Below are 23,251 nucleotides of genomic sequence, written 5' to 3' on the forward strand. Positions count from 1 at the left end.
TAGCATAATATAAGTCATGCCTGAATTGGTTATTGACCTTGAAGGAGCGTAAGCTGCAACCACAAGGGAAGTATTACTGCGGGGATGGATGGGAGGGGCGATAAGGAATACATCGGAGGAACATCCCATCGAAAGAACGTTACCAGGTAAGAAGTAACTTGTTCTTCGAAGGGATTGTGTCCTCCGACGTAGTCCTTATCTTTGATAGACTCCCATAGCAGTGGTGTATAATTGGAGGTGGGGGTAAAAACGCCATGTTTCCCTTTAGGAATGAACAGAACGTAATACTGCTTTGCCAAACCTAGTCTCCTGACTAGAGGAGGAATCCAGGTTGTAAAATCTTGTGAAGGTATGTGCGGACGACCATGTGGCAGCCGCACATATGTCTCGCACCGGAACCCCTCTTTGGAGGGCCGAAGAGGCTGCAATACCCCTGGTTGAATGAGCCCTAAGATTTTGAGGAGGCTCTTTCCCTGCTAGTTTGTAACATTCCAGAATGGCCAAAATAATCCATCTGGAAATGGTCTGCTTTGTTTTCGGTAGTCCCAATTTGTGCCCCGAGTAACCTACGAACAGTTGGTCTGCTTGCCTAATCCTAGCAAGTCTGCTGATGTAAAAGCTTAAAGCCCGCCTTGGGTCCAGCCTGTGTAGCCTTTCTTCCTCTTTCCCCGGATGGGGAGGATGATAGAATGAAGGTAAGGTAATTTTCTGAGTGATGTGGAATTCAGAAACCACCTTTGGGAGGAAACTAGGCTTCACCTGTAGGCCAACTTTGTCTTTATGAAAAATTGTGTGAGAGGGTTTACAAGATAGAGCTTGTAATTCGCTCACCCTTCTAGCAGATGTTAGTGCCACTAATAAGACAGTTTTAAGGGTGAGAAATCTTAGCGAACAAGAGTGGAGTGGTTCAAAAGGAGTACCCATCAGGAAATTTTAGACATTAGTTAATCCCTTTCGAAATTGTATTACTAAGGGTAATTTTAAATACAATGGCTCCTCTGCAGTGTGCTTGAAGATTGATAGCGCTGCGAGATAGCCCTTGATAGTGCAAACTTGAAGGCCTGAATTTGCCAAATAGAGTAGAAAGGAGAACACCATTGGTGTAGCACATGAAAAGGGGTCGATATTCTCTTCTCTACACCAGCTGCAAAATTTGTTCCAACGGCAGCGGTATAAAGACTTTGTTGCTGGCCTTCTGGCCGAAAGCAACACCTCCATGACGTCGTCAGGGAGGTCCCAATCCTTGTGTCTCAACCTTTCAGAAGCAAAGCGTGAAGGTTGAGTGTTCTGATGTCTGGATGGAGAACCTGACCTCCCTTCTGTGAGAGAAGAGTCTCCTTGAGTGGAAGGCGAATTGGAGGGCAGATGGACATGTCCAGAAGGTCCGGGTACCACTTTCTCCAGCCCAGTCTGGGGCAATTAGGATCATGGTCTTCCGGAATATTCTCAACATCCTGATCATTTGAGGAATGACAGGGACTGGAGGAAACGCGTACAGAAGTGGAAACTCCCAGTCCACTACGAACGCGTCCCCTAGAGCTCCTATCGGGGGAAATTCCCTTGAACAAAACTGATCGCACTTCCTGTTGATGCTGGTGGCGAACAGATCCACTTGAGGGGTTCCCCAAAGGGCGAAGATCTGAAGGACTTCCTGAGCTAGTTCCCACTCGTGGGAGACTGCCCTGCCTGCTCAGAGCATCCAACGTCAAGTTCTTCTCTCCGGCTAGGTGAACTGCCAATAGAGAGATTCCTTCTTGAATTGCCCAAAACCAGAGCTGCATTGCCTCTCTGCACAGTGGCAGTGATCCCACGCCTCCTCTTTTGTTGAGGTAGTGCATGGCCACTGTGTTGTCCGTCATTATCAGGACATTTTTTCCCTGTACTGATGGCAGGAAAGCTTTCAGCGCTGGTCTGCTCGCTCTCAGCTCCAATAGGTTGATTTGTAGTGTGGACTCCGATGTAGACCAACGACCGCTGATGGTCAAGTCGTAGGCATGGGCTCCCCACCGCGTGAGTGAGGCGTCCGTGACTACTGTTATCTCCGGCCATGGTTGCCAAAACAGTTCTCCTTTCAAAATGTTCTCTCGATAAGCCCACCACTGAAGGTCTCGGGCTACCTTGTCCGTGATCCGAAGGAGATCTGTCATTTTTCCTGAGAACTGCGACCACTGGAGAGATCTCATTTTCAGGCGAGCCTCTGGCACAAGGAAGATGGAGGATGCCATGAGGCCTAGCAACCTCAAAAAGTCGAAGGCTGGGAGATGTTGGGCATTTTGAAACTTGGTGACCATCTGCAGAATATCTTGAGCCCTCACCTCTGGTGGCAAGGCTTTTCCCAGAGAAGTGTCCAGGACCGCTCCGATGAACTGGAGTCTCTGTGATGGTATCAACTGTGAAGTAAGTGGCAGACATAATCTAGCTGGATCTGAGCTTGTTCCGAAGATACAGCCCTGATCAGCCAATCGTCCAGGTAGGGGTAGACGTGAATCCCTCCCCTCATTAGACTTGCCGCCACTACCGACATTAACATGGTGAAGACCCTAGGGGCGGAGGTCAGCCAAATGGCAGAACTCGAAATTGATAATGAGAGCCGCCAATTGCGAACCTCAGGTATTTCCTGTGTTTGAGATGGATTGGCACATGGAAATAAGCATCCTGGAGGTCCAGAGATACCAGCCAGTCCTGGAGCTGGAGGGTCTGAAGGATCTGAGAGAGAGTTACCATCTTGAACTTGTCCTTCCTGAGGAACTTGTTCAATTCTCGTAAGTCCAAGATAGGTTTCAGTCCTCGTCTTTCTACGGGATGAGAAAGTAGGGGGAGTACCAGCCCTTGTTCCTCTCCGCTACAGGTACCGGTTCTATGGCACCTTTCTCTAGCAGGTCTACAATTTCCTGCAAGAGGAGCGGATCTGGAACTTTCAGAGAGCTGTTCCCCGGTGGATGACTCTGAGGGATGCGTAGAAAGGCAGGCAGTAACCTTGGGCAACTGTCTCCAATGCCCAAGCATCTGACGTAATAGCCTGACATTCCGTCAGATGTTGAGTTAACCTGCCCCCTACTGGTGTCTTGTGAGGAGAGTCCTCAGAGCGGTTTGCAGGCGGCTGATGCAGATGCCGAGGGTAAAGAGGCACCTGCTGCTGCGGCTTTTGTATTTTTAACCCGTCCACCTCGGGTGAATTTTTTCTGACCCCTTTGAACCGGATGTCCTCTGCCTCTTCCGAATACGGAATAGAAGCAAAAGGACTTACCTCTCCAAGAGGTTCCTGAGGGGCGATATGGTGTGACGGATTGCAGCTCCCAGCGATTTTGCTGCTGCCTTTGATGTTTGAAACTTTTCTAAACTGTCATCCGCCTTCTTACTGTTAGGGAGAATTCTCTGTTTAGGCTGAATTTTGGAGTTTGTTTTTTTTCTCCTGCCAAGAGTGAGTCTCTTTTCCTCACACTCTTGGACATGATTTGAGGGCTTCCTTTGACTGTTAATGTGTTTTATGGACTATGGGGTCTTTTACTCCATAGGGTCTCATGTGTTTTTACTATGTGTGTTACACAGCACCCTCCGTGCAGTGACACAGGGATGTCATAGTGACACCCCACCATAGACTCCATACCCTGGGACTGACTACTGTCTCCCAGGGCATGTAAAGTCACCATTGGCTTTACTAGTCCCAAAATATGAACAGAAACCAGTACAAACCATCTTATTATGGACGTACTGGTCGGGGCAATTCGATTGCCCCGGGGTCTGTTATTCGAGGGGGGGCACGTCTCCGTCCCCCCTGATCGAGTTTTGGCTGGTGGCAGTGGATACTACTTTTTATATTCGACCGCAAATATATCTCTATGGGATTTTCCCATTGTTCGAGGCTACCAACTTTAATTATTTACTTCTCATAGCCTCGAACATACCGCCGGTTTATTTATTTAATATTAATTCGCCGGTTGGTATTTTTTGCCAGAACTCAATTCTAAAATGGCGTTTGTGTTCTCTTCTGTGACTCCAACCCAAGTCGAGCCCTTTGTTCCACGTTTTGGCGGGTTTCTCCACAGAAGCCTCCAAAAGTGGTGCTGCTCTGTCTGGGCACCACAGGGGGTATGGGAGGGGGTTTAGGCACCCTGGACTGAGTTGCCTTGGCAACTCAAGTCGCACTCTTGTGTGATTGGCCCAAGTGGTGAGCCGGCCGGCTCACCAGTTAGCATGTTTGATTGACAGCTAGGCTGAATGAATGGGGGTTTCTTGCATAAAAGCAGGGCTTTTGGGACTGGAACTTCAGAAGTCGCCACAGGACCTGAAAATCCGACGAGGGAGAAGCCGAGCCAACCTGCTACGATGACACCACCGGTGGAGCCCTGCGGAACCGACTCACCACTTCCCGACGACAGAGAAGATCTCCCGGCTGGAGAGTCTTCTTCCCCTGACTGGTGGGCACAACCAGTTTACCTTCTTTTTCTCGCATCCCCGGACGTCTTGTGGTCGAATTGCCCGTGCCAAGCACCCCGGCAACCGGATAGTCACTTACCACTGGACCGGGAACAAAAGGACCGCTCCTTTTAACTGAGAACTCTGCGGCTGGTTTCTTCCCTGGCAGTGCAACCGACTCCTGCTTTCCTCCCCGACGAGATCCTCTCTTCCTCCGGACGAAGCACCGACTTGCACCCGCTGCCAGGAACAACTGTCCCCGCTGGAGTATTCTCACCACTTTAAGGTACAGTGTCCGCCAGGCCTCCCTTTCTAAAGATTGCTACAAGGTAATAATAATCCCTTAACCTTCTGGACTGGGCTGGCCGCCTTGACCCTCTAACTGGTCCCTTTCTTTTGGTCCAACTTCTTTCTGAACCTTTGAGACTTTTGTGCACTTTTTAACCGTGTGATCTTGGACACATTTCGTTCTGATCCACTTAAAGTGGATCCGGCTTCCTGAACTCTAACTTCACGGTTTGATTCTGCCTTCCTCTCTTGCTGTGTTCTTTTGAAAGTGTTGGGATGTGTTTCAATTTATGCTCTGCCTTTCTCTCCCTTTTAAACCGAATTATTAGAGTGCCATCTGCGTTAAGCGCTCACCGCTGTCTGAAAATAAGTGGGGCTTTACTTAAGACTGGTATAATATTCTTTTAAGGGAGTGTATATCTTTTAGTGACCGTGTTTTTGAACTGCTTGATATTAGTGCCAGTGTGTTTTATTAGATGTGGTTTTAAAATAAATAATTATCACTTTTACACCAAGCTCTGGTCAGTGTTTGCTTGTTCTACTGTGTTCTTTTGACCTATTGTGAATACTCTGTATACTGCCTAACTCTTCTTGAGGGAAGTCTGACTGCTCAGCCACAGCTACCAAGTGAATCTGTGTGGTACAGACTGCTACCAAGTGGGTTTACTGCCAAACACCTTTAGTCTTAAATCTTTTGCAGTGGTCCCAGAGGGAACTGCACAGGTTTCTGCCTAACACTTACCAAATAAAGAGGAGCCGTCAAAGGGCATATTCAAGAGTCTGCTTTGCACATCTGGAGCAAAACCAGACTTTCGCAACCAAGCAAATCTCCGGGTTGTTGTACTTGCTGCCATGGCCCTGCTGATGCTGTCAGCAGAATCGATGCCAGTTTGAAGGGATTCGCACATTGCGTCTTTACCATCCTTAGTGATGTTTAGGAATGCTTCTCTTTCTTCTCCCTCCGGTAGGCAATCAGCCGCTGATGAAGCACACTCCCAAAGTGTGTAGCTGAACCTTGCGAGTGTACAAGTGGCATTGATGGATTTCAACGCCATGCTACATGCAGAAAATACTTTTTTGGCCATAGAGTCATATCTCTTGTCACCCCTGTCCTGTGGAACAGTAGGGTAAGCCGATTTACTACCTGATGAAGTTGCTGCCTGAACAACCAGACTCTCCGGAGTTGGCGTTTGGATAAATATTCAGGGTCAGCAGTAGACACCATATACTTGGCTGATAATTTTTTGTTAACCGCCGGGATAACCTCAGGGGTTTCCCAGTTTGCCAATATTTTCCTTTGTAATGCTGCATGAAATGGCACCACATGATCCTCCTGTGCACCTTTAAACAAAATGTCTGTGAGGTCGTCTTGCTGAAAAGCAGGTGAGGGTGTAGACCACCCCATAAACTCTATTATCCTTGCCATCAAGGTTCTATAAGGGGTTTCAGCATGTTCCCCTGGGTCTGGTTTGGCAAATTCCACTTCTGGGGAAGTGTCCAACCCACTTGCTTCATGTAAGGATTCTTGGAGGTCCTTAAACCTACCTTCCTCAGAGGTAAATTCCTCTGGTACAGGAGTTGCAGATCCCTGCAACTCAAAAGGTCTCTCCTGATCCGAACTCTCCCCTTCTTCATAAATGGATGCTAAGGCTCTGGAATGATCAGATCTTGGAAATGGTATAAATCCCACTTCCAGAGCAGAAGGGGCCAAATTCGTCATAATTGGCTGAGAAAACGTCGATGTCGTTGACGCGGACGTTAAAGGCTTCGAAGCCATCGAAAAAGGCGTTGAGAAAGTTGGTAGAGGCCTCGAGGAACTCGAGAGTATCGGAATTCTACTCGGGGTTGTCGACGACATCCTCGAGATCGAGGCTCTGGGTATGGCCACTGGCTGTGAGGTGGCCGTGGGTTTGTCCTTTCTCGGCGTCAACGTCGAATCGACTGACCTGTGTGTCGAAGAACCCTTCGATAACGGCGTAGAAGACTCAGATCTATGCGTCGAAGGGATCTTGGACGACGGCGTGAAGACGCGACTTTGCCTTTACTCGAGGGTTCGTGACGCTCTCGAGTGGCTTCTTTCGCCGGGTGCTGCGACTCGCGGCGTTTTGATTTTTCGGGTCTTTCACCCAGGGTATCACCCTCAGCAGTCTTCGAGGGGGTCGAGGCCGCTTTCTCGAAGACGCTAAGCATCTTTTTCCTGAATTCCTCCCACTCAGCCTGAGAGCTATATCTTGTGGGGCAGGAGACCCTTTTTGGGGAAATGGAAGAAGACGAGGAAGGGGATCTTCGACGTCTCTTTTTTGAATGCTTAGATCTCGAAGAGTGATGGGAACTGCTTCGAGACCTAGAACGAGAATGTCTTTTGTGATGGCGAGGAGACAAATGTCTCGACTCCGCCGAGGAAACTTTCTAAGAAGTTTAAACTGCCTTACCTCTCTCGAGCTTCCCCTTACGCTCCTTCAAGGTTTTCGCCGTCATGGACATGCAGTCCTCGCACTCCGAACAATGGTGCTCGACTCCCAGGTACCACAAACAGATCCTGTGAGGATCCGTCAACGACATTTTCTTTCCCCAGTCTCGACATTTTTTTAAGACAGACCGTGGAGTCGTCGGTTCGGATGAGGAAGCCATCGAGTACGAGTCGGTATTCGTGAGGAATAATGAAGTATATTTGACTGAAGAACTGAGCAACGATATTCCGAGGCCCCATGAAACGCGGAAAAACGGAACTTTGCAACGGACGCTGCGCGTGGCTATTTATGGGAATGGTGACGTCGGCGCCGATACGGTGGCTGTCGAGGGACACCAACTCGACGGAGGTCGATGTGCAGCGCCCTCTACTGAGAAAAAAATTTCCGAGGCCAGCAAGCTGGAGACGAATTATCAAAGATAAGGAATATGTCGGAGGACACAATCCCTTCGAAATAACTGCCCACAAAATGTGAGAGTACTTGCCAGTGCACGCAAATTTTTTTTTTTGGGATAGAGCAGCCATCATCTTCTCCTTACTATCTGGAGGGAGACTAAAAGATGCTGAGACTGAAAGTTAAATGTGGCAGCCTGGGATGCCTTGATAGAAATGCATGATCTCCTTGTGCCGCCTTGTATTTTTTTGGAAGGTCCACCACAGGAGTCGAATAGGGCCTCTGTTGCAGGGCCATGACGGATCAGTAAAAGCCATGTTAAGAAAAGGGTGACCTGCAGACTGAAGACGTTTGTCCAGAATATCTGTCAGCTTTTACTGAATTAGTGGTTTATCTGGCACCCCAAGACCCAAAGCAACCACAACCAATTTCTCCCTTTCCCGACCACTTTCTTAAACTGTGCATTAGAATGCCCATAAGGGAAAGCCTCATCAAAGAGGATTCTCATAGACTGGAAGAACTGTGCTCTCAACTCAGCGGCATAGTGATCCACAGATTGCATGGGCAAACTAGTCAAAGCGTTGGCTGCAGTAGAAGTCACGGCAACTGCGTCGAGCACAGTCACCCATGTCAGAAGCGCAGAGCTTGAGGGTGTATGTCACGACTCCTGAAAATCCCTACCACCCAACATGGGCATGACAGATTGAAGAGGCAGCGATAACAGTTGCAAACTTTGAAAACTGGCCAACATTTGATCCCAAAATATCACCCATTCCTCCCTAGACGCATATGTCAAAGGAAACTGGGACTTATTCTACTTATGGGAATCTGATGAATCCTTGTCTCTTCCCTCCTAGATCTAGGCAGAGGAAGAAGAGTGGTGCAATTCACTGAGAGAGCCTGACCTCTGAGGTCTTTTTTGGCCTCTGACCCGATCTCGTCATCTTTTTGCAGACTCAGATCTTCAATTTTAAACAGCAAAACTTCATGGAAACAAGGGGCTGGGGACCCTGGATGGGCATGGCCTAGCACCATCTTAGCGGGTCGCTGGCTAAGAGGCTTTATCGACTGACACTGACTGCATTGCTCCATCATGGTTCATCCCCCTGACACCACAGGCAGATATTGTGCGCGTCAGTAATTGACATCTTGGAACTGCAGTCACAACAGAGTTTGAACATTGACAGCTTAGGAGCAGGCATAGTGGCACTGTAGAACAAATGTTTCCCGATAAAGAGCAGAATAAAGCAACTGAGGAAAGACGGGCGTAGTGTGATAGTTATTCAGGGCTTAAGTCACGTGTGCAGTCAAGGAGAGAGCGGTAGTCTAGCTACACTACGCACCCGGGCAACGTTTGAGAACAGCTGGTGCTGGGGAGTACCTATCTAGAATCTCTGGAAGGATGCAATACATTGAAATAAAATGTGAAGTGCAATACAATGTCAGATGTAGGGAGTGGTCGTAAAAGCGCAGAACTGAAGGAGTTGGAAACCACTTTGGATTGATGCACATTAATGTGAAAAAAAGGAAAAGGAGAAATAACTTACTGTAATGTTCTTTCTATGGATTCTTCTCCAGCAGATTCCTCATCTGATGGATATTCCCTCCAGATTCGCTGCTTCGGAAAACTTTCGACAGGGGGCGTAGTGGCCCTCAACCAGGATGCCGATCCGTCATGCTCGGTGTTTGGTCGTCGGCTCCAGACGTGATGTCAGCCGTTTTATAAATACCATGTCACTACATCCCCAACCTCAGTTTCTCTCTCCCCCCTAACCCCCTCCCCCTTCCGAGTACCACACAATGCATAGGAAAACAGAGAGAACAAATGGGCTAATGAGTCCTTAAAAAAGAATTAACTATAGACCTCTGAAGTAGGAACAATTGAACAAACACTACAAGTAGGGTTAAAATAATCTTTGTTTTAAAAACTGTGTCAGGAAGATAGAAAACGGACACCGAGGACCATCACCAAGTCAACGTGAAAGAGAAGATGCGCACCAACCACCGACTCTCTGAGCGGGAATGGATGGGAGGGGAGATGAGGAATATGTGGGAGAAGAATCCATATAAAGAACATTACGGCAAGTATTGCCTTCAATGGATTGCCTTTCTCCAGCATATTCCTCATCTGATAGACTCCCAAAGCAGTTAATGAAGGAGGCGGGCAGAAAGTTATACCAAGACATTTTGCAGCACTGCCCTTCCAAAACGTGCATCAGTAGTACGAGCCACATGCAGACGGAAGTGCTTTGCGAAGGTATGCAGGGAAGACCATGTTGCAGCGCAACAAATTGTCATGATCACTGTTTCCAAGGAGCCAGGACCAGCCCAACGTCCTTGGAAGCAGGCCCCTAACCCTAATCCTAGGCACCAGCCGGTCCCTACTGGGACCTTTTGGACCCTGTCCTGGCGCCGGTGGCACCAGGCTCATCAAAACCATTGGTCCCGGCACTGGAAGCGCCGGGCTCATAATTGGTGTGAAAGTGCTTGGGTGGACTTACCTGCGGCAGACCATGCTGCTTACTTACCAGCCTCTTAGAAGACCTCTGTGAACAGGAACTACTTTCTTACCTGGGTGGGGCAGCTCCACTCCCTGGATACAGCACTGGAACTCTTCTGGAAACTGGAACTCTTTTCTTACCTAGGCGGGGCCGTGGAAGAAGACGCCTCATCACTCCAAGGCTATTTAAACCACACCCGATAGATGAAACGTGCTTTGCGTTATTCTGCATCTGCAGCAGAACGCTCACCGAGTCTGTTCCAGCCTTTCCTCTTTCGATCCTGAACCTGCAAGAATTATACTTACCATTCCTGTATCCAGTCAACATCAGCACCTGCAAAAGACAAGAAACAACAGGTTAGCAAGACAAATTTTACACACAGTGCTTTCTCACCTGATCCATCGGCAGCCGCCGTGTCTTCACGCTGCACCTTCGCCTGCAAAGACAAAGGCATTGTTGTACTTACCGGCACGCCGTGAATTCCGGATTTCTTCATTCTGCATCGCCGCCTGTGAAGACAAAGTTTAGTTACAACTTACTAGCATTCCGCTGACTCCGGCGCTGCAAACCAACATCTGAAAGACAAAAGAAAAAGACATTAAGCAGGTATTTACTCACGCTCGTCGCAATAAAACGCCTGCGAATACTCCGGCGTCTCTTTAACACGAACTAAGCTGCAAGGAAAGAGACAGTTAGAGCGCTTGCCATTCTTACGAATTTCCAGGCGCTTCACTCCATCTTCCATCCCAAGAGTCCTGCAATACATAAGGGAAAAGCATTATACAGAGTCTTCAACATTAACGTGCCATGCATTTAAAGACTATAAAGACAAAAGGTGTCCAGAAACTCACCGCTCGTGCAGATAACGACGGTAACCATCCTCTGAATTCAAGAGGCCAATGTTTCACCAGTGAAGGAACTGGCAACGGCACCCTGCACCAGACGCAGATGGAGAGCCCAGCATTCACCTATCTAAGGTGAGCACGTTGACCTGGGGGGGACACTACAGAAAAGCTGAGAAGAGAGAGAGAGAGGGACATTCAACAACCCAGGCCATTAACCCCCATATTCTTTCACCTCACTCTTCGAGTTCGACACACAGTGCGAAGAGGTTCGACCCCAGAAGCCAATCGAGTCCTGCACATCACTTTTCGAGTCACAGACACCCTCCTGCCAAGACCTGCGCCTCCGTGGGAATCAGGTGAGCGTTACACAAAACTCCCGGACAGGGAATCCCCTCTACAATGCTGTTGATGCTGAGACTCCCCTTGTTGAATGGGCCCTGATGCCTGCTGGTAATTCCTTCCCAGCGGACTGGTAGCATTCATCTATGCAGAAAATTATCCATCGGGATGAAGTCTGCTTGGTTATGGGCAGGCCCTTACGGGCTAAGAAAAAGGTCACGAAAAGCTGGTCAGCTCTCCTGAAATCAGATGTCCTTGCGATATAATAACTCGACACCCTCTTCAGGTCTACGATGTAACCGTTCCTCTTGCTTAGAAGGATGTAGAGGAGGGTAGAGGACTAGAATGTCGATGGATTGCAACAGGTGAAATTCTGAGACAACCTGGGGGTGGAAGCCATGCCTTACCCTGAGGGAAACTTCCCTGCGTTTTTTCTCAGAGAAGGGTGGTTTACAGCATAAGGCCCGTAGTATACTCACCCGCAGAGTGTAATAGCCACCAAGAAGGGAGCCGCCATCAGTAATGTCAGAACCATATTAAGGTCCTAATCCGGGAAAACAAAGGGAGTTGGCGGAATTTATTTACATGGCCTTTCAGGAATTGTGTCATTACCGGGATCGTAAAAAATGAACCTTGATCTAGGTATCTTCTAAACACAGACAAAGCTGCCAGATAACCTTTAACTGTGGTGACCTGAAGGTCTGCAGAGGACAGTGACAGAAGGAGCTCCACAACTTCAATGGTGGGGCAAGAGTTGGGGTCAATCTCGTGTTCCCTGCACCACGCCTCAAATCTTCTCCATCTGCAGTGTACACAGATCTCGTAGATTGTCTATGTGCAGCCACCAACACCTCAAGTAATTCCTCAGAGAGGTCCCACTCATCATATCTCATCCTCTCCTCTCAAGAGCCACGCATGTAGGTTGAGGGATTCCGGAGTTGGATGGAGTATCCGACCTTCGACTGGGTTAGGAGATCCGGACTTGGAGGCAACCAGTGAGATAGTCAGATCCAATAAGTCGGAGTTCCACCTTCCCCTCGCCGAGTCCGGGGTGATCTAGATCATGGTCGCTCCAAACTTCTTCAACCTCCAGAGAGCCCATAGAATGACAGGAATTGGAGGTAACGCGTAAAGGAGAGGGAATGTCCAATCCACTAGAAACGTGTCTCCCAGGACACCGTTCACTGGGAATTCCCTGGAGCAAAACGGTTCGCGTTTCCTGTTGGACTCAGTTACAAACAGATCCAGTGCTGGGGTACCCCAGAGAGCGAAGACCTCCTCTAGGACTTCCTGGCACACTTCCCACTCGTGCAAGACCGTGCTCTGCCTGCTTAGAGCATCCGCCAAGTTGTTCTGATGAACTGCCGAGACCGAGACATGTTCTTCAGCAACCAGAACCAAAGCATCCTCGCCTCCGTGCAGAGGGGGTTGGAGTGTACACCACCTTGCTTGTGAGATAGTGCATTGCCACTGTGTTGTCCGTCAGAACGAGGACATGTTTCCCCTGCAGAGACAGGGCAAATGTTTTCAGGGCTAGCCCGATAGCTCACAACTTCAGCTTCTTGATGTGCCACTTGGCTTCCGTCGTTGACCAGAAGCCGCTCACCTGCAAATCCTGGTTGCAAATTCTGGTAGTGAGCTCCCTCCAACCCTTCAGAGACGCATCTGTGACCACTCAGGTCTGCGGCCAAGGACGACAGAAGGGTTCTCCTGCCAAAAGACTGTTGCGTTCCGCCCGTTGACCACTGACGCGGACACCCTGGGGAGATCCGAGAGAGAGCCGGGGTACAGAGACCACTGATGCCTCAGTAGCCGTTGCAGGGATCTCATGCGCAACCTGGCCTCTTGCACTAGAAAAATGCAGGGGGCCATGAAGCCTAGGAGGTGGAGGACGGAAGCCGTTGGTAGAGTGTCATGGTTCCGAAACAAGTCGTTCATCTGTGACAAGCAGACTACTCTCTACTCGGGAGGGAAGGATTTCCCCACCCGGGTGTCTAGGACTGCTCCAATGAACTGGAGCCACTGGACTGGTGTCATGTGGGACTTCTTTAAGTTTAGGGAGAAGCCCAGCTTGTGCAGAAGCAAGCAGGTGTCCTCTAAATGGGACAAGACCTCCACTACAGACTTTCCTCGGATCAGCCAGTAATCAAAATATGGAAATACGTGGACCCTGGATCTTGAGGTGAGCCACAACTCCCGTCATAAGCTTGGTGAAGCCCCTTGGGGTGGAGGTTAGACCAAAGGGAAGCGCCTTAAACTGATCGTGCATATCTCCTATGGTGAACCTTAGGAACTTACTGTGCTTTCGATGGATTGGCACATGGAAATAAGCATCTTGTAGGTCTATCGACACCAGTCAGTCCTGTAGTTGGAGAGCATGGAGAATCTCTCTCCATCCTGAATTTGTCTTTCCTCAAGAACTTGTTCAAGGCCCTGAGCTCCAGAATGGGATGGAGACCTCCTCCCTTCTTGGAAACCAGGAAATACCCTGAATACCAACCCGATCCTCTCTGCTCAGGCAGTACGTCTTCCATGGCCCCCGTCAGCACCAAGGCTCAGTTCTTCCTGGCGCTTCTGTCCTGGTTGGATTGGAGGTAGGGGCGGTCTGTCTGTTGGTTTTCTAACAAATGGCGCACAATAACCCCACTGAATGAGCTGTAGAGCCCAAGCATTGGAAGTAATTCCCTGCCACTGGAGCATATGCTCCGTCAACCGTCCTCCAACCGGTCCACTGTGAGAGGAGAAAATCAAAGTGACTTCGGAGGCTGGGTCGCCCCTGCCGCTGATGCTGCCTGTTGACCTCTAAAAGCCCATCTGCCTCTTCTCGAGCATGAGAAATGCTTCTGCCCTTGCCTGGCCGGTGGGAGCTGTGCTCTCCTGCCATAAGGAGCATATGTCCTGTAGCCCCGTGCCCTAGAAGCAAAGCTAAGTGCAGGTTTGGTTGGCTGCGCAGCTAGGCCTAAAGATTTGGCAGCAATTTTTTGGATTCCTTAAATTTCTCGAAGGAATCGTCGGCCTTCTGGCAGAAAAGAAGATCGCCCTCGAAGGGCATGTTCACATTAGGTGAAAAATCAGAGGTTTTTAAGTAGGCCTACCTTCTTAGTGGTATGGCTGATGCCATAGATCGGCCCATAAAGTCAGCGATGTCGGGCCTGTTCATAGCGACTGTCTGGCCACCTCTTTCCCATCCTCCACTAGCTGTAGGAAGCCTTCATGCATTTCTCCTTCTGGGACATACTGAGCAGCATTTTCCACTGCTGCCCATAGACCGAAGTAGTAGTTGGCAAAATTGATTGCCACATTTGTTGCTTTTAGGGCCATGCTACCTGAAGTGAATGCCTTCTTCGCTAAGGCATCTACTTACTTTGCTTGCCTGTCTGTAGGAAGAGTGGATGTAGAAGATGGAGGTCTAGAAGAGACTGTAGCAGCCTGCATAAAAAGCCCCTCTGGGGAAGGGTGAGAGGAAAGGTATGAAGGGTCTCCTCAGCCAGCCTGTATATCCCAGAAATGGTGGAGCTGACGGGAGGAATGGAACAAGGGTTTTGCCACATAATTGCTAAAGGATCGGCAATGGCAGGGTTTAAAGGCATATTACGTTCTGTGGTAAGGCCTTCATCTAAAATGTCAGTAAGGTAACCGTGTACAGGCGCCACTGATGAGTGCCATCCCAGGGTGTCAATAACCCCTTTTACCAGAGCGCTGAATTTAGAAGTATTCTGAAGATAGGGCTGGGACTGCTGAAATTCGTGGTCTGGATAGGTGTCACCATAGCATTGAAAAATGTGGACCTGTGTTGTGGGATGAATGTTTTCTCAACAGTCGACGTCAAGGGTTTGTCTCTCAGCGCCGATATGGTGGATGTTGGCGTCGATCGGGATCGAGATGCTGTAGCATTGACATCCTTGGATGCACTTGGAAGATCCGGCTTCCATTGGATCTCTTTTGGTGTCGAAAGATTTATCGGCGCTGACATTGACAGTACCGGGGCACTAGAGGTATTGGGTCTACCGAGCGCCGGTCTTCAACATTTCAAGCATCGAGGATTTGAAATCCTCCCACTCTTGGCGGGTGGTAGGCTCAGCCGACGGCTTACCTTTATCCGTCACTGACTCAAGAGTCCAGACGGTGGCAGTGACCCCTCTTATTCTTTCAGGACAAGGAAGAGTGGCTCCTTGAGTGGAACCGTTTCCTCTTCCGCCTGTGTTCTTTCTTGGGGGGAGGGGTACCCCTCAGTTCTGGCCTCTGAAGACTGAACAGTCGACCACTCTGGTGATTTTGAAGGCGGTCGACCCAGAGCGAGTTTTGCAACTAGATCGCGAAGGGATTTAGGGTGCATTTTGGCACACGACTATGCATGTGGGTCAGTAATGGACATCTTGGTGCCACATTCGGAACACCATTTGAAACCGGATACCTGAGCGACCGACATCACGCGTTGAGGATTTTGAAAAAAATACGTTTTCTGACAAAAATGTTGAGAGAGTCGAAGCTCTGTGTCCCCAAGCAGCGTGTTAGCGTGTGGAAAAAAAGGAACTGAGGTTGGGGCATAGTGACGTGATACCACAACGCCTGATGTCTGGAGCCGACGACCAGACGCAGAGCAAGACGGATCGACGGTTGCAGTCCACTAAATCCCCTGTCGAAAATGTTTCGAAGCAGCTGGAGGGAATATCTAACGGATGAGGAATCTGCGGGAGAAAGGCAATCCATTGAAATGTATTCACTGAACATTTTATATTTTACCATGTTAGCACAAATATTAACGTAGATTGCTTTCTTGCTGTGAAACTTTAAGGAGAATGCATATGGTAATGCCTTGCTGCTTCTGCCAATTTGCAAGGACATGCTTTAAAGCCAGTTAAGTTACACCCTTTAGGCAGCTGCAAGTTTTATCTACACACTAGCAAAGTAGACAACCTTGAGTACCTAGGTTAGGATAGAACACAATGTACATTTTAAAATGTACTACTTTCGCATTGTTGAGATCCTAGAAATGTGTACTTGGGATTGAACACTATGCAATCACACTTTTATAAAAGCCTGTTGAATTTTGAGGATGAGGGCAGGTGTTACTCTTTCTGTTACAGGGAATAAATACTCTTAATTTGAGTCTCGTCTCATACAGAGCTGTGAAATGAAGGTTTTCTGCATGTGACTTGACCCTAGTTGATATCTGTTTTTTATGCAACACCACTAAGTTCCAACATGAACGCTAAGGATCTGAAGGTATCAAAGGGTCAATATTAACATACAGAGTTAAATAAAGAGGAGCTCTGCACATGGGGCCTAGTAACATTTCAGACCAAATAATGATATCCAGAAGAAAGAGTACCCACAAGAGGCTGTCCAGTCAGAGTTTCAATCACCACTCTACATAATGGGAAGTGTGAATTGATGTCCCAGCAGGCCATAGTTTGGCTCTGGATGGGTTAGCTAAGCACGGAAACATACAACCATGGAAGAACGGAACAAACCATTACAGGTTAGTAAGGTAAATTACAATAGGTGGGCCCACTAAAGAAAGGAAGACTGATTCGCTCCAAAGCAGTGCGTGCAAGTGGAGCCATTGAAACAGCAGAAAAGGTCACAGCTCACAGCTGGACAGACAAGACCTGCAAATTAAGACCCTAACCAAGCAGGAATGGACCAGTGAGTCAAGCTGACGATGGAGAGGCTCTCCGAAGATCTGCATGTAAAGGAATGTCAACTCAGTCACTTGAGGGTGAATATTCACCAAAAGTGACCTTAGTCCGAGGTTACAAGTCACTGTTTGAAGAAAGTGCAACAGGATACACACCACTGGAGGTCTCTACTCAGGCAGAGCTTGCACGAATCCTGCTACACAGAACCACCACCAAACAAAGGGACCAGCAGAGAATGTAGTGCTATGTTTGAAAGGTCAAGCAGCACAGGGAGACCTGAGAGTTGGGAAAATCCCAAAACACACTGTGAACAACAGAGCCAGCTGTCCCCACTAGGTCAATGGAAAGGAGCACAGGACATGGTTCCTTCTGGTCAGGAGAGAGGCAGAGCTTCTCTGTCAGTGTTTCAAGAGTCTAAAAGATACCAGGGAAGATATGCTGCCGTCTTACTTGGGTCAATCGCATCCCATGATGTACAGGATCACATCCTAACTGTTAAAGTTAATGGTGCACAGTGCCAGCTTTTTTGCCAAAATGGAGGATAACCCTACCCACCGCTCATATACACACACACACTGCATCATACAAACATTTTCCTGCCAGCTAGCCAGTGTTGGCCACCCCCCACAATGAAGTTTGTGGCATTCTGGACAAACTCAGGGCATGCGTGTGTATAGGAGGAGCCAAAAGCCTCTACCAGACCTACCCCTAACCTGCCTATATGTTGGGAGCCAGAGATAGTGACAAGAGCAATACCTTTTATGATGCCAAGAACACTAGCAGCCTTTGAAGGGAAATACCCATTGAGGAAGCCATTCTTTATGTATCCACAAAGAGCTGACAGCCTCTTAGGCTGAAGAGCCCTGAAGAGCAAGAGAAAATGAATGAAAGAGCAGACTGGTGATGTCACAACACGTAAGTGACAGACTGAGGAGAGAGAGTGGAGAATGTAAAGAGAACATATGGAACCTGATGACGAAGTAAATGAATCAAGTAACCTGTTAGGCGCAAAATAAAGATTATATGTGTGAAGAGCACAGAAGGAAATGGCAGCCGTTTTACAATTGTGAAGAGCCAGTAACGCAAGCAGACTAAGTGATCGTAGAAGCTAGCTATATCTAGTATATAGATTGAAGGTGCCGCCGCCAAGGGATATATAAAGCTTAAGAAATCTGAATTCTCCACATCGTGTTTTTAGCAAACTGGGATCCCATGGACAGAAAGTCTAAAAGTATGTTGCAGTTGATAAACAGTAGTTGACGAGCCAGAAAGAATCAAGGAGGCTTGCCTGGCCCAGTGTCAAGAAAGGCCAGAGGAGCTGAGAATTGGTTGTCTATTCAAAGGATACAATTATACAAGAGATGAGTCAAACTCCTGCCAAGGTGCAGCTGAGAGACAATGAGTGCCAAGTTTTATTTGTTTTAATACCAGCTATTGAAGCTCGAAGCGTGGTCTCTAGTCATGTGATCTCGATGAAAATAGACTCAAGCAGATGACGTCGAGGGGAGCAGATGCGAGTATACCCATACTCCCTAATATTCCCAGGAGATGTGAAGCTTACAAGGCCAATTTCAAAGACTAATTGAATGACGGAAAGTAAGAGCGTTGATGAATGTAAGGCTAAGAGGGTGGAAAGCTAAGGTCAAGACCAGCCCATATGCCAACCAATTATAGAGGGCCGCGTAGCAAAGAGCACTATAGTTTGAGAACCAATTGATCATTGTGTATTTTGTGATGATGTAGATGCCTTGCACTAGAGGAGGGCTTAGTTGGCCACCTGACAGAGACCTAATCACAACTTCAACCCCCATAGAAAGTATATGTAGATGTTCCTTGTTAGCCTATCACAACCCCACATAGGTTTTTACAGTTTGCCAAGTAGTATGACATCCATGATGATGAATGTTAAGTATAAAAAGGTGTTTTTTATGAAAACTGTTGATTATGCTGTGCGACGTCCGCTGATGTCCATTGTACTCCCCGTTTTAGATCATTATCAAAACAGCATACACCTTGCCAACCTCTTGAGTTTATTATTGGTGTTCGTGTAATTTCTGCTTCCCCATCCTTCCCATAAGAGCGCCAGCTTGTCTTAAAGAGCCCCTTCTCGGGTTCATGTGTATCAGATAAATCCCAGACATACAACAGCGGCAGTCATTCCAAGGTAAACTTAAGCATCCCTTTGTCAGCGCCTGACCACAATTCATGTTAAAAAGAGGGCACTTAGTGTCATTACTTGTGTCCTCCAATTACGTTAAAGAGCAACAAAGCCCAGTTGCTTGGATACTGGATTTCTCAACTTTGTGGAAGCCACCAGAAACAAAAGGTTTCTTGGGAGCAGAAATGACTATTACTTGCACAGTCACTGTATTTAGGGCACAATAAAAGTAATTCTACTTTATAGCCTTGAAAAAGCACAACATGTGAAATCCCATACATCTGGTATTTTTTCTTAGGAGGTCAGTCTCTTTGGAGACCATTCTTAAGAGGCGCTGCAATGTAAATAAAACTACTTATCCTCTCTTTCTCATTTTTACCAGCAACTTCAACTCTTCAGGAGGATATCTTCCCAAAATGCCCAGAAAGTATATAGTAACACTCCTATATGTGCACAAAGTACATGAGAAAATGTCATACTGAGAGCTGAAACCTTTCAAGTAGGAAGAGCAGGGATCAGAAACTGAAAAGGGAAATAACATATTTCACTCAGAAGCAAGGCAAGTGACCTTTTCCCCTTATGAACATGAAGCAAGACCACACACTTGCATACCATTTTGTACAGAATCACAATAATGTACTGCCCAGAATTCGCAACATTTGCCCTTACTGCATTGATTACCTTGTACATTCCGGCACACATATTCTGGTACGCCTGGCTCAGTGTAATCTCTCTGTTCAGTGGTCGAGCTGAAAATAAATGCATCACAACCATTAACATTTATTAGAGGAATGCAGCTTACAAAAAAGGTACAAAAAATCATTCTGTAACAAAATTACATCCACAGTAATCAGTGTGGTGGTTGCAAAAGTTAGGTTGTTGTGGTTTCAGGTGTCCACAAAGTGTTGGGAATGTTTAACTATGATTTTGAGAAACGAATCAATTGAATAACTTTTTAAAAAAAAATTGGAGTACATGGAAATGCTCCCCAAATCTCAACAGCAGTAAACCAATTCCTAAAAAATTTGACTATGGAAAACATTATGTGCTCTTAATGCTAGGGATCTGTGGGGAGGCAGCCTCTCGAGACTGCAATGTGCATGCGCGTAGCGTGGTGAGAAGAAAGCGAGGGAGGTAGCGGACGCTCCCCGGCGATCATCCTAGATGAAGGCTTAGGCCTTCAATAAATAACTACTTAAAGAGACTAAAGACTGCCAGTAGCTTAATGACTGTTGCCCCAGTAGTGGAGAAACTAGTTTACTACAGGACTTTGATAGCAGTGAATAAACTATTACTTGGTTATGTTGCATGTGTTATGCCATTAAACCAGTCAATCAACATATCGTCTTGTGTTATATGTGATGCCACACAACAGGATCAAACTGAAATATCTGTAATAAACCAACAATCCCTGGGGGGGGGGTGCACCAGGTGGCTAGGAATGGTGTCCATTCTCCTGTGAGCTCCAGAGGAATCTGCCATAACCCATCTCCCTTATCCAAACCCAATACTCCTACAGTAACACGGAGGGAGGAAAATGCAACTGGAACCTCCACAAAGGCACTAGAGCCAAATATTCCTAAACGGATTAGACAGCTTGCACAAAAAACCTGGGGCAGAAATCGTGTAGAGGTAATGGCTTAATCAAATATGGAGCACTGCCTCATGGAAAAGGCAATCTGCAAGATTTATTCCGGAACATACTTCAACTACCAGAGACAGCAGACCTGTACCTTGACGGCAAAGAGTATGCTCTTCCTTTCAAAAGAACAACAAGCTAGTTCCTGATGTATTAAACAGGGTTCAATATTTGAAAAACACAAGAAAATATCCTCTCAGCTGCAAGAGACATCAAAATAATCCACTTCCGAGATGCAGCAATCCTTCTACTCCAGGACTTAGCGCAGTCGGCGTTGGTTAAAAGAAAGACCCTCCAAGTGGTTACGGGCTGTCTAAGAGCAAAGAATATCAAATACAGGTGGGGTTTGCCCCTGTAAACTATTTGAAAATGAGAACCAGACATACTCCATTGAAAGAGGAGAAGAAGAGGCGATAGATCTGTTGGGGTCCACATCGCCAAGTAAGAGAGAATACGGGGAGATCCTGGGCAGAGAGAGGCAGGAAAGAAGTGGAAACTGCGACTGAAAAGAGATGGAATGGATGTTTCAAATGACAATCATGATGAAAACGATGAAGATTGGCTGGACTCGATGGAGGGGACCTAAATAAACTTTTATAATAAGGTCTCTGAGCTAAAGGAAAATGGCCAAAATCTTTGTGATAGAAGTCCCAGACTGGGTAAACGCTAAGGTGAAAAGAAAATCCTTCTAATTGGTAAAGGGAAGTATGGTTCAAAAAATATAGTTGTTACAATGAAATTGTTAAGAGAAACTAATTCTAAGATTGTTCAGAGAATGTTAAAAATTCAGTGGGAAAGGGGAAGTGGGATAACAAGGAAGCAGTTCCACTCAGATCAACACACCAAAGTTAAAGTATGTAATGGTTAATGAACTATGCATTAAAATTAGGATGCAGCTACTAGAAGAAAGGTACAATTCCTCTTTAAGTTACCATTTTACCCCAGTCTTAGATTTTCCCATTAACCCACTGAGCTAAAACACAGACGGGATGTGGGGCCCCAACCCCTGAGATGGAGATCTCTTAGACCGTGAGAAGCAAATCAAACTGGTAAGTAAAAATGAAAATGGCTGAGATCAACTATGTGATCTTGAATGTCCAAGGTCTGAATTCCCCACTGGGGTGAATAATGGGGATGCAGTTTTACAGGAAACACACCTCCTCCCAGAAGGTGAAAAAAGGATCACCACAATATTTTACACTAGTAGTGGGTCTAAAAGGAGAGGAGTTGCCATAATAATTAACAAGCAAAATATTTTGGAAAAAAGGGCACTCCAGAGATACTGTGATGGCAGATACCTAATGGTAAAGGGCATACTTAATAATCACCTCATGCCAATGATATGCATATATCACCCAAACGAACAAGTTATATTTGTCAAAGAGCTGCTAGGCCCATTACGCTCCTTTTACGAGGGGGTCCTAGTGATTGGGGGAGATTTTAGCAGCATCTTAGATTTAAAGAACAGGTCTATATAACCAACATACTCTGGAAAAAATACTCTGAGAACTATCATTAATCAAGAATTGGTAATGCATCAGACAGAGTATACTTTTTATTCTCACGTACATTAACGTTTCTCAAGAATACAGCCCTTGTCGGCTTTATTTTCCTATTCCGGCGATATCTTATATGTGCCAACACAGTAAAATGTTTGCCCAGAATCTGCACCCTTGCGACTGCTGCAATATTAAACGTAAATTTACTCTTAGAAAAGGACTTTTGTGGGTTGCGCTCCTGGTATAAGTATTATAGACACATTATTGTTTTTCCATGAAGTTCATTTGTTCTTATGTATGTTCATACTCATATTTTTGTTGCAATTTGCATAGCATAGGTCAAAATTCCATTAACAAATATTTTTCTCCAATTGCATTGACATTCATGCAACTACAGATATATTTCTCTCTTTGCATTATTATTATTATTATTATTATTATTATTATTATTTGTGCAGGTTTTGTGACCAATTCACTTTACCACAATTTTCTTTTAAAAAACTTTTATTTATTGAGAGAGCAGCTTCATAGCAAGACCATTCACATAAACATAGCGTTGTGAGTAAAATAAAGTTCTGTTGCAAATATACACATATCAGGTAGGTAAATATCGCAAATCAAGGTGATGGCGTGGGTGTTACATCAGCATCAGGCATTAAATCACATAAATATGGGCGCAAAAGAGTCCATATATCCTTGGGGCGACAAGGCGTCGGGACCGACAGTGCAAAGAGTTCCTCATCATCGTTTACCATACATAAGTCTTTCAGAAAGTTAGCACAGGTAGGTGCAGTTACAGATTTCCAACATTTCAGGATACATTGTTTGGCAACAATACATGAAATATTAAATAGTCTTCTTGTGGTTTCCTTCACCTTACCGATGTCCCCAAACAAATACTTCAAGGGGGCCAGTGTCGCCGGGAACCCTGTACAGTTTTCTACAAATTTGACCAATTTAGCAGGGGCATAGTGCAATTGATTAAGGATTTTAAATTGTATCAGCCGGAGGCCAGAGTTCATTGACACAGATTTGGTAAGTTGACAGTAACGGGACCATC

General features: G+C 46.7%; 1 protein-coding gene across 3 annotated transcripts in view; it reads right to left on the reverse strand.

The window, feature by feature from the left end:
- Positions 1-23,251, reverse strand: part of NAA35 (N-alpha-acetyltransferase 35, NatC auxiliary subunit) — a 1,572,250-nt gene that overhangs the window by 372,273 nt on the left and 1,176,726 nt on the right. For all 3 annotated transcript variants that reach the window (XM_069625850.1, XM_069625849.1, XM_069625848.1), the window contains one exon: positions 19,735-19,802. In XM_069625850.1, coding sequence (XP_069481951.1) covers positions 19,735-19,802 — 68 coding nt within the window. The remainder of the gene's footprint in view (positions 1-19,734; positions 19,803-23,251) is intronic.

This window comes from Ambystoma mexicanum, chromosome 6p (genome assembly GCF_040938575.1).
Source record: "Ambystoma mexicanum isolate Mex_15411 chromosome 6p, UKY_AmexF1_1, whole genome shotgun sequence".
Classification (NCBI taxonomy): Eukaryota; Metazoa; Chordata; class Amphibia; order Caudata; family Ambystomatidae; genus Ambystoma; species Ambystoma mexicanum.